Source organism: Sebastes fasciatus, chromosome 8, assembly GCF_043250625.1.
Source record: "Sebastes fasciatus isolate fSebFas1 chromosome 8, fSebFas1.pri, whole genome shotgun sequence".
Taxonomy (NCBI): domain Eukaryota; kingdom Metazoa; phylum Chordata; class Actinopteri; order Perciformes; family Sebastidae; genus Sebastes; species Sebastes fasciatus.
In genome coordinates, this window is record NC_133802.1 from 4,985,952 (window position 1) to 4,997,636 (window position 11,685).

General features: G+C 41.4%; 1 protein-coding gene across 2 annotated transcripts in view; it reads right to left on the bottom strand.

The window, feature by feature from the left end:
* Nucleotides 1-10,417, bottom strand: part of hdac7a (histone deacetylase 7a) — an 84,723-nt gene extending 74,306 nt beyond the window's left edge. Inside the window, exon 1 of one of the 2 annotated variants that reach the window (XM_074642874.1) lies at nucleotides 10,222-10,417. In XM_074642874.1, the coding sequence (XP_074498975.1) occupies nucleotides 10,222-10,237 (16 nt within the window). In that variant the 5' untranslated portion in view covers nucleotides 10,238-10,417. The remainder of the gene's footprint in view (nucleotides 1-10,221) is intronic. The other variant, XM_074642877.1, reaches the window with a different exon arrangement.
* Nucleotides 10,418-11,685: the final 1,268 nt, after the last annotated feature.

Sequence of the window (11,685 nt, forward strand, 5' to 3'; positions counted from 1 at the left end):
CGTACGAATCCTCAAAACGTAAAGTCAAATCAAATCAAAACTCACCCTTTCAACACCCACCATTCTGAACAACAACAAGCCTGCGAAGCGTGAGCGTGTGTGTGTGTAGGAAACACCCAGACAGGCCAAAAATAGCTCTACGCTTTCGTTCCCCATCTCTCGCTTTCAATCCCTTGCTCTCTCTCTCTCTCTCTTTCTCTTTCTCTCCATGTCTCTAGCTCGTATCACTATAAACCATTGGTAGGAAAAAAAATAAGTTAATGTTCCCGTACGGAAAATATCACCCACTTAAGAGCGCGCTTGAATGTGAGAATATCGGACTGAGTATATGATTGAGTGTATATGGAGAGAATAATGACTATGTTGACATAAGTGTTGCAAAAGGGGAAACATAAAGCTTCTCACAGGAGGGAAACATTAGTAGGTTGAAATTTGTCTTTTTGTCTGACACATCGAGGCGATAAGAGTCTGCAACACAGTCTGAAGGCAGTATGTGAAATAGTCACAAAATTGAATCTGTTTGATTCATGCACATAGACACAAATTCCTTTTTTATTTTTATTGTGACACTCAGCACGATTTTCAACAACAGATTTTTAGTGCTTTTTCCTACGAATATCCAGCAAGACGTGACACACGTGTCAATTTCCGCTACAGTCTTTTCAAAATAAAACTACTCAGGTTTAGGAATAGATTGACTTGGTTAGGCTTAGGCAACAAAGTACTTAGTTAGGTTTAGGAAAAGATTGCGGTTTGAGTTTAAATAACACCAGAAGTGGCGTAATTTAACTACGGAAATTACTTGACAAGAACTACTTAGTTAGGCTTAGGAAAAGATTAACTTAGTTAGGTTTAGGCAACAAAACTACTTAGTTAGCTTTAGGAAAAGATTGTGGTTTGGGTTAAAATAACTCTGGAAGTGCTGTAACTTAAGTACGGAAGTTATGTGACAAAAAAAATCAACTTTGATTTCTGGTTTCAAATGGTACACAAACACCAGTCTCATGGGCGACTGTCCTGTGTTTTTTGACCCAGCCATCCAGCCCGATCTCCAACCTGACCTCCAACCCTCTCTATACTTCCAGGTTCACAATTATGTGGATTACAAATGAATTGACCATCACGAAAAAAAAATTAAATTTGTGTCTATGTACACGAATCAATACCTAAAATTGTGTGACTATTTCACAAATTGCAGTGGAATTGGACTGGAATCAGACCTTCCTTGAGAATCTTGTAGAGAGTGATAAAGTCACACGAAGTTTGCATGTTTTAGCCATGTAACTTTTCATCAGGCTTTATTCCCCTGCATCTTTTCCCCATTTTTAGGATCCTGTCACACCCACAGATATTTGTTTAGCTCCAGGATCTCCAATTACAAGTGAAGCAGGGCTTGTAAACAGACGTCACATGGACTCACAAGAAGCATGTTTAATGGGCAGTTTTAGTAACCTGTCATCCTGCAAGGTTAGATTTTCAAACAAATGTAATTGCAGTTAAGCAAAGCATGCTGGTGTGGACTTGGGTTTCTGGCAATATCAACCTGAGCTATATTAAGACAACGGAGTGTGTGCATGAAGGAAATTCAGCCATCCGATCTTTCGGTAACAATAACATTTCATTCACTCAGGTAATTGCTGGAGTCCGGGAATGTGTTTACAGCAAAGTCTGTAAACAGTTCTGGATGTTTTCAGAGGACAGTTTGGGTGATAAATTTACCGTTAATCTTTGTTTTCTCATCTAAATAGGTTTGGCTAACCTGGAGGATCATTAAGTAAGTACAAATTAATATTTCATAAAGACAAGGATTAACTTGGCTGTAATACTTTCTGGTGTGTTTGGACCTTAACTAACAGGAATGACAAAAAAGGCAAAAACTACAAAGATAAACCCTATTTGTAATAAACTGTAATTATCCTCATATGATTTGGATAACAGTGGCTGGTCAAAATCAATTTTAACATTTACTTATGGAAATATTTTTTTTTTGGGGGGGGGGGGCATTTTTTATGTTCACATTCAAGAATACTGTAAAGGTTAAGCGGATCAACAGTATATGCACTGGGACATGGTGTGTTCTGCCTTGAGCTCTGGCTGGCTGATGTCTACACCTTTGAAACAACAAAACCTAAGTCTTGTGTTTTGGGTCGTTTCCTGTTATTAGAAAAGATTGTTCTCAGTCTTGACAGACCACAGTACAGTTTCCTGAGTGCCTCACAATTTCTGCCATCCTTTTGTAATCATCTGAATTTGAATGTTATTGTTCTCACAGGGCCAAATGAAGGGAGAAACTAAAGGAAATGTGGCTTTGATACGCTGTCAAAAGGCACCCTCTTTACTCTCCAGCAGCAAACACACATATCTGTTACAAAACTGATCTCTTTGCCTATAACAATGTAACTCTCCTCCATAGGTAGGCCCAAAACTATGACGCTCTAGGTAGTACCCCTCTAGTGTCTGTTATGTCAGGTAACAACCTGTTCTCACTCCCAACTCATCAAATACCGCTGATGGGTAAGTGCCCCTCGGCATTGGAAACCGACGCATGGAGGCACCCTTTAGTGTCTGTTTGCAATGCACCGATCTTTCAATTAACTCCAATGTCAACCCACCTGCAGCGTTATTCGACGTTCAGAGCAAGTGGCATAGTATAAAGAGCATGGGAGTCTACTAAGGGCAGGTGGGATGGGTGGTTTATGGGTCAAACAAACTCAAAACTTTCAACCAGGAGACCACTTTGGGTGGCCCGTGTTGAATTATTTTGTCACGTGAGCCGTTAGTCAGTGAAGTTAACATCAATCACGACCGTTTCCTAAACCTAACTGTGTGGATATGTTGCCTAAACCTAACTTCCTGTGAAACGGAAATTTGTTTTGAAAGGACACTATGCATGTGACAAGCATATATTGACACGCCGTCCATGACTTATCCAACAGTAATACAAGAGGGGTACTCCATGCGTCAGGTCTTCGATGCCGTGGGACCCTCGTTGTGAGTGAAAATGTGATGCAGGTAGGCTACAACGTGTCAGATTCCACTTGTTACGCGCATACAGTGTCTTTTTAAAAAAAAAACTGCCAATATAGGTTTACTTGGTTAGGTTTAGGTAACAAAAGTAGCCTACTTGGTAAGGTTTAGGAAAAAATCGTGGTTTGGGTTCAAATAAGTACGTTTGTTGTATAACTTACGTACATAGTGTTAGTTAAGTACATAAATTGTGTAACAACGGTAAGGTAAAATAAGTCATCGTTGGCTTGGTTTCACACGGGACATGAACGGTGGTCTCCAGGGTGTCACAGTACGGTCCGTATTTGTTTGACCTAACCATCCACCCCTACCTCCTCCCTAAGCGGGCATTCGCTCTTTATACCACATCAGTTGCCCTGACGCAGACGGGTTTACATTGGAGTTAGTTGAAAGTCCGGTGCGTCTCACAAGGCGTTAAAGGGTGCCTTGGTGCAAACGTGTTGATAGGCCTGGGGTCAGTCTTGGCCATAGTACAGCAGCCTGGAGCTGGCAGAGGGTCATTGCCTTGCTCAAAGACATTTCAGCACAGCAGGTAACACATAGAAAAGGGGCTGACCTTTGGAACCTTTAGGCAACCCTGTAACCCAAACCTGAACAACACCATTTTTACTGTCTCATTAATATTTTGCATAAGGGATTCAATACCACAACTGGGTGGTTGTGGTTTTCCACGGTCCAGCTTGCTGATATTAACGTTAAGTATATTTAAAATAGAGTTGGGATGTTTCATAATTTTCACTCACTGTCTGTCTGGCTAAGATAAGACACAGTAAGATCAACTTCATCTTCCCTGCTGGGTAATTGATCTTGGCTGATGTCGCCCCTGCAGCGAGTGGATGAAAACAGCAACAAACATCAGCACAGGATGGAAACATCATACAGCTGTTATCACACACACTTCATACACTCTCAGTTTGTCAGGTCAAGACACATCAGGCGTGCATATCTGCTATCTGTCTCTGCCACCGATGACTGATGAAAGTGAAGCTTCTCAGTCGGGAGCTGGTGTTTTCTCTGGTGTTTGGAGTGAAAGGTTACACCTCTCCTCTCCGCTGTGCCCTCTGTGGGAATTTAAGAGACGGACCGAGAGGGAGAGAGAGAGAGACAGATGGGTTTTCCTCGCAGGATATCCTGTTCTAAGTAGAGCTGCTGGGCCCACTCTGACCTCCTCACCCCTCTTGACCCCTGACCCGCTCATAGTTTAGGCTCACATCTCCAACGTTTCCTAATCGCCCAAATCTCTTCGTATTCTTTCAATTTGGCCATGGCCCCTTTGCTTTCTCTCCTTCCTAACTTCCTAACTCCTCCGTCATACTCACAGGTGTCACTTTAATTCTCCCTCCTTCCTTTTCGTCTTTGTTCCTTTGTCTGCACCCACTCAATCTAGTGCCAGCCTCATATGCTTTATATTATGTTCCCTTTCTTAAAGCATTTGTCCTATTAGCAATAGCCAGTAAAGTCACAGCAACAATAGACTTAGACGGAATCCTATATGCCTATATATTGATTTAAGGACTAGTCATTATCCAGTTCTTCTGAAAAGAAATTTAAATATTTACTTAGTTTTTCAACTAATTTGATAATTAATTAATCCTATTCAGTAATTTTTCAAGAAAAATATTTGATGGTTCCAGCCTCTCAAATGTGAAAATGTGCTGCCTATGTTTGTCTTAGCTCCATAGCAAATTGAAGATCTTTGGTCTGATCTTTTGGACTTTTAGGTGGACAAAACAAAATATTTGAAAAATTGTGGTTGCCATTTTTCACTATTTTCCGATGTTTTATAGACTAAACGATTAATCTAAAAAATGACGACAGATTTATTGATTCTGAAACTAATCTTTCAGATAGTGTGCTAAAATAATGGTCTTTGATTTGATTTAAAAAAAAAAAAAGACAAATTAAAACGTATGTGTGCTGTAAGTGATCTCATCCTATAGCCTACATTTTAATTTGTTCAAACAAAAATACATATATTGTTAATCCCATAATCTTTGCTTTTCGCTGCTCCCTAACATCTATAACTGAGAGTTTGATGAGTTTCATTATTGAAAAAACTATTTTTGGAAAATGTGTTGCTTATGCATTAATACAACGACCAGTGTATATATGTAAACCTGCAACGATTAATCAGTTAATCAATTATTTGTCAACTAATAAGTTAATCACCAACTATTTTGATAATCAATTAATCGGTTTGAGTAATTTTTATAGAAAAATAGGAAAAAGTCTCTGATTCCAGCTTCTTAAATGTGAATATTTTCTGGTTTCTTTACTCCTCTATGACAGTAAACTGAATATCTTTGAGTTGTGGACAAAACAAGACATTTGGTGATGTCATATTGGGCATTTCGACATTTTTCACCATTTTCTGATATTTTATAGACCAAACAACTAATCGATTAATAGAGAAATTAATCGTTAGTTGCAGCCCTATACATATTGTATGTGGCCTAATGTCCAAACGTTGTCCAAAAGTTTTATGTTGGAATTGAATTCTCAGTGCTCAGGGCTTAAATGACCTGATGGATACATCCATATCCCTGGTACCAATTACCATTTTATCTATTGACCATCTGGGAGGTGTAGATCATCACTAATATAGATAACTATAGGCTATGCTATGAACTTTAGGTGTTTAAGTGTTGGTCAGTGACACAGCACAGGACAGCACCCACTACTTTCACCCACTTTGATCTGTTCTCTTTTCACTGACTCATCTTTCACCAAACAAGGGCTGTTCAATGACAACTGAGACATTTCAGAAATGTCAAAGCCGCAGGCATGAAAAAAGGCTGAAAAAGAAGTGTGTTTTGAAAAATGTTGCATATTCTGTTTTTCACTTTCCTCGCAACCATGTTCTTTGTTGTTCTTTCAAGACTTCTTTTCTAAATCCCTCCTATTTTTAACAATGTTCAAACCGCAGTAATTTCACTTGTTTTTCTGATCATGGTGCAGTTCATGTGCGTCACGAGCTGAAAAAGAATACCCTCCTAAAACTGTCTTGGAACAAGAGAAAATCTGTCAATGAGCCTGAGATTATTTGTTGCCAACATTTTCAGGATACTGAACATATCGTCACTGCTTTGGCAGTACAAACTTGAAAATCACGCACAAGGAAACCGCCAAAAATAATTATAGAAGTCTTAATTTGACTACAAACAGGAGTAAGGCTCTCGCTTTGGAAATAAATCCATCAGGTATTGTTTCTTGCCCTCGGATGCCCCATTCTTTGTCTTCACCACTTTCTCTTAATGTCAGCCTCCCTCCGTCCCTCCGTCCCTCTGTCTCTCTCTCTCTCACACCCAGCCCTCCCACCCAGCAGTATAACTGGAATCCATTAGCTGATGAATGGTTGTTTGTGTTTTTTTAAGCTCAACAGCGCCACCCATGGCCTGCGTGGCCAAAGAGGGCGATAAGAAAACATTTGCTGTGATTAGAGGAATAATGAGCCAATCGTCCTCTGACCTGCGGGCCAACCCTGAGGTCAAAGAGACACAGACCGGGCTGCTTCCCAGGTGGTTTCCCATGAAAACCATCAGGCCTGCAGAGATATAGTGGAGTCATTGTCTGCAGACAGGTGACACACACACACACACACACACACACACACACACAGAGCACTTCTATGTCTGTATGTCACTGCATGTCTGGGAGTGTGTGTGTGTAAGTGACGAGGATCCCAGCGGACCGAGCGCAGAGTTTGCCCAGAGAGGCTGCGGTGGAAATCAACACTTCCTGCTTCCTGTGGCGAGAGGAAGTGCTACCGTCGCTGTCCCCTTATCGCTGGATACACAGGCAGCGCGGAGGGAGGAAGGCAGGGAGGGAAGAGGAAGAGGAGAAGGAGACGCAGGCTAGACAAAGGGAGAGGACAGATACGGCTGTTGTCCACCAGTTGGTTTTTTATTTGTTTATTTTTGGGGGTTTCTGGCAGAAAAATGCTGAGATGATGAGGAGGAAAACATGTGTAAACTATATCCTGCAGGCTTGTTGAACTGAAAGAGGCCTATTGCTTCTTATAACATATACTTTGTTATAAAATATGAAATCATTATTTGATCCAAAACATTATCAATACTTGGTTGCACGTCAGTAGGATTTTAATGGAGATCAAACGAGCAGCTAAAGTGAGACTATTTATGGTTTAGATCGGTGATTCTTAAAGTGAGGTCCGGGGACCCCCAGGGGTCCGTGACACTCTGCCAGGGGGTCCGCGAAATAATTTGCTAGGAATTATAAAATTGTGCTGTATCATTAAAAATTGCATATCTACAGACGGGGACCATTTGCACCAATAAAACAAGCATATTGTGTCCATTATTTCCACCCATGTTAGCTGTGGTCAATAGAAAACTAGGGATGCGTCAATTCAACTTTTTCAGTCCTGACACCGATACCTGGGCTTTGGTCATCGGTCGATACCGATCGAGTACCGATCTGATACCAGTGTTTAATTTATTTAGCTGTATGCCTCACTGTGCGGAAGTGACTGGGATCTTTTTTTTGTGTAAGGAAACATCAGGCTTAACTTAAATATTACATTCCTAACTTTGTCAAATTAAATGTTACAGATAAATACATAGATATAGATTTACTGAATTGTTATTTATTATTAAAATAATAAATTATACACCAGCAACTTGGTAAAAACAATTACATTCAAGTCTATAATGTATATAATATATAAACATAGAACCAAATTGAATAGATCGGACCCATTGTCACCGATACCCGAGCTATTTGAGTCAGTATCGGCCCGCTATCCGATCCGGTAACGGTGCATCCCTAATAGAAACTCTGATATGATTGTGACACATTACGTCAATCTGTCATGAATCATTCACTTCACTCATTCCAATGCAAATATTCAAATCCAACTTTTCTGAAGTAGTAGGCTTAATTACTATGATGTGTTTCGCAACACTGTTATGATAAATTCTTCTTCTGTTCAGAGCTTTCTGCCAATGATTTGAACAAGGACCAATACGTTCATTGCTTTAAAGTTAAAACACTGAAAGTCAGCATTTAACTGGTCATTTTAAATGTCTGGATTCATTCGGATATTAACTGGTATTAATAAATGGTGTTAAGATGATTAAAATTGAAATGTGTTTCTGTTCATCACTATGAAACAGGTCTGAAGGATTTATGTTAAAAGGTTTTACAATACAAATAGTTCCAATGACGAGTAAAAGAGTACAAATGGAGGTAAGCATTATGCTTAATTACTATTGTCGATTCATTTGTATGATTATAAGGGGGTTCTTGGAAACAATTTGTACCTTGTAAGGGGTCCCTGGCCCCAAAAGGTTTCAGCCCAGTTGCACAGCAGATTGTGAAATAGTCAAAAAATGTAATGTATAGATTTGTGTACATAGACACAAATTTCACATTTATTTTGTGATTGTGATCAATTTGTATGTAATCCACGTAATCGTGAAGTGCGAACGCTGCATAGGGAGGAGGTCAGTGTAGAAGGGTGGGTCAAAAAACACAGGACTTTCACCCAGGAGACCAGTGTTCGCGTCCCATGTGAACCCACAAGTCAAAGTGGATTTATTTGCCACGTAACTTCCCTACAGAAGTTACAGCACTTCAAACCACGATTTTTTCCTGAACCTAACTAAGTAGTTTTTGTCACAGAAGTTCTGAACTTAAGTTCCAGCACTTCCAGTGTAATTTTAAGTCAAATCACAATCTTTTCCTTTAACTAAATAGTTTTATTTTGAAAAGATTAGAGCGGCAATTGACACGTGTGTCACGTATTATTGAAAGTCGTATTGAGCGTCACAAAAAAAAGGCAAATTCGTGTCTATGTACATGCATCAAATTTCGTGACTATTTCACAAACTGCCGTTAGACTGTGTTGAAAGTTTGAGATTTGAAGTTGAGGTTCAGATTACATAAAAGTACAGATTCCACATGTTGCAGGCCATGTAGAACAATTTTTTTTCAGATAGTGGACGCGAACGTGCATGAAAAGACTCCTTGTAGTGTTTTTCATGTTGTTAGGAGCAACTGCATGTAGCATGCTGGCAGACACAGATGAGCTGCAAACAAAGAGAGAAGAGGGAAGCAACAGAGAGTGACAAAGATCAGGATATTATGCAGCAAGAACAAATGCAACAAGTGGGATGCATTTTGCAGGTTGCAATTAAAAATGCACCCACTTGCACCTTATTGTGAAGGAGCAAAAGAGAGAGACAAGGAGAAAGACAGAGGGAGAGAAGGGGGGAAAGAGTTGTTTGGGATCAGGGTGGGGAAGCTTTCAGCACTTGGGATTGTCCCAGATGGACACAAGCCGCTCCCTCCCTTTATAAACAGCCTCTGGCTTCTACCTCTCCTCTCCGTCAATCTCTTCTTCTTTCCTTTAATGCCTGTTATACACAACTCAGATCCCACTTTGCAAGGATTCTGAGCCCCTCAGCAGAAAAACATGAACAAATTGACACTTTGTTTTTTCCTCTTTTTTCTTCTGACAATTCCATCTGTCCCCCCCAGCACCTCCACCACCCCCCAATCCCTGCCATTTCCAAAGTCAACACACCACTAAATGCCGGGCTGACTCACTTCCACTGTGGGTGGCTCTGTTTCCAATTTTCTCACCACCTCAGCCAACCCACCACCTCCGAAGAAAAGAGAAAACTTTTGTCCAGAAAACAACAAAAAAGTAGCCAACCAGACACGCAAAAAAAGCAGAGACAGCTCCCCGAGTTGCTCAGTGTTAAAGGGACAAAAGCATGCATGTAGATGCCAGGAGGAGACACGGGACCAAACCAAGCATACTTCTCCCACTTCTTTTGTGGCTCTGAAATAGTTATCCCTGTTTTCCTTCCTTTCTTTCTCTTTGGGAGAGCGTGGGAGCGCCCTCAGAGTGCTGCAGAGAAACCACGGGGCTCATAACAACAGGAGGAAGCCGGTAACTTGAGTAACGTTGGGCCGGGCAGAGAGAGGGGGGAGATAGGGAGAAGAAGAAGTGGAATAGGGAGCGGAGGAAAAGGATCTATACATGTCTCCACATCTTGAAAACATGAAGTTTGAGCTCACACAAATAAAGAAAGCCACATTTACAAATGACCTGTTGCATTCCAGACAGCTTTTTCCCACATGCACACACACGCAAAGTGGCACACACACACACCCTCATCCCTCTGCAACCCCAAACACACTGAAATTAGACAACTTTTGCCTTACCAGTCTGTGTGAACATTCAGCATGAGAAGTGTGTTAGAAAGTCCTGTTCAGTCAGTCATGTTCACGTACAGTTAAGTCCAGAGAGATCGAGAGTTGTGGGGACACCCAAACTACACGCACACACATACGTACACACACACACACAGGCGCAGTATCAGTTCCCTCTGTCCAAGTGTTGAGAAAGTGAGGAACCGCAACAAAAGGCAACAGAGGGAGGGAGGGAGAGATCGAGGTTGGGAGAGAGAGAAAGAGAGAGAGAGAGAGAGAGAGAGAGAGAGAGAGAGATTAACCCCTCTGAACTGACTGGTGGACTCTCTCCCTCCCTCACACACACACACACACACACACACACACAGTTGGTTTGCCGTATCACTGACTTCTTGTGTTTTCGCTCAAGTGCCAAGAGGAGGAAGGGAGAGCAGAGGGAGACCAGAGTGTGTGTGTGTGTGTGTGTGTGTGTGTGTGTGTGTATTCATGGTCATGGATGTGTGTGTGTGTGTGGTGTGTGTGTGTGTGTGTGTGTGTGTGTGTGTGTATTTTAAGGTAGGAGGGACCGACTGGCTCAAGTCCAGAGGCAGCCAGCCTGGTAGAAAAAAGACAATAGCAGGAAACACTATATCAGGAGGAGGCAAAATAACAGCACAAAAATAATTAACAGATAGTGAAAAACAATGACATCCACCGTGGAAAACACAGCCTGCAGCCTGCGCCGAACAATGATAGTGGAAACACCGAGCAGAAAAGGCATTTTTGTTGTTGTTATTACCACAGGATATAAAAAAAAATCGTCAGAAATGTTGGCGTTATTTTTGTACATGCAAAAGTTTTGAGCTTTTTTTTGGCGTTCATCACCGCCTTTTTATAAATTACTCTAACTCACACTTGTATTCGATCCCAAGCATGTAGACGCGCATTCCCCGTGCGTTCAGTCAGCCATGACTCCCACACAAATCTCACCACCGCCCACACACACGCACACACACACATTCCCTCGGCTGTAATCATATCTAGTGATAAGGGCAGCTTCCCCCAGCGGTCGCTGGCTCTCCGACTCCGACCACAGTGACTTACAATGGCCCTGTATTCTGAGCCTGCTCTGATTACACTCACAAGGAGCTGCATTACACCCTGCTAATTCAATTTCCTCCCCTCAGGGTCAACCTTTGTGTGTGTGTGTGTGTGTGTGTGTGTGTGTGTGTGTGTGTATATATGTGTGTGAGTGCATAAGGAGGACCTGATTAAGCAGTTGTTGAAGGGAACAAGCTGCTTGCACAAAAACTGACTGTAATAATCTGTGGGGGGTTAATATGGTCGCTGATCAATACCGTAGTTGTTTGTCCAGTTCTGGCTGTTCTGTGTTGGAAGTAAAACTTCATCTGCTGGAGAATCAGCTGCTCTGTGGTGCTATAAGCAGGTAGAGCTGGTAAAGCAACATATTTCACTTATAATGGTTGATGTACAAGT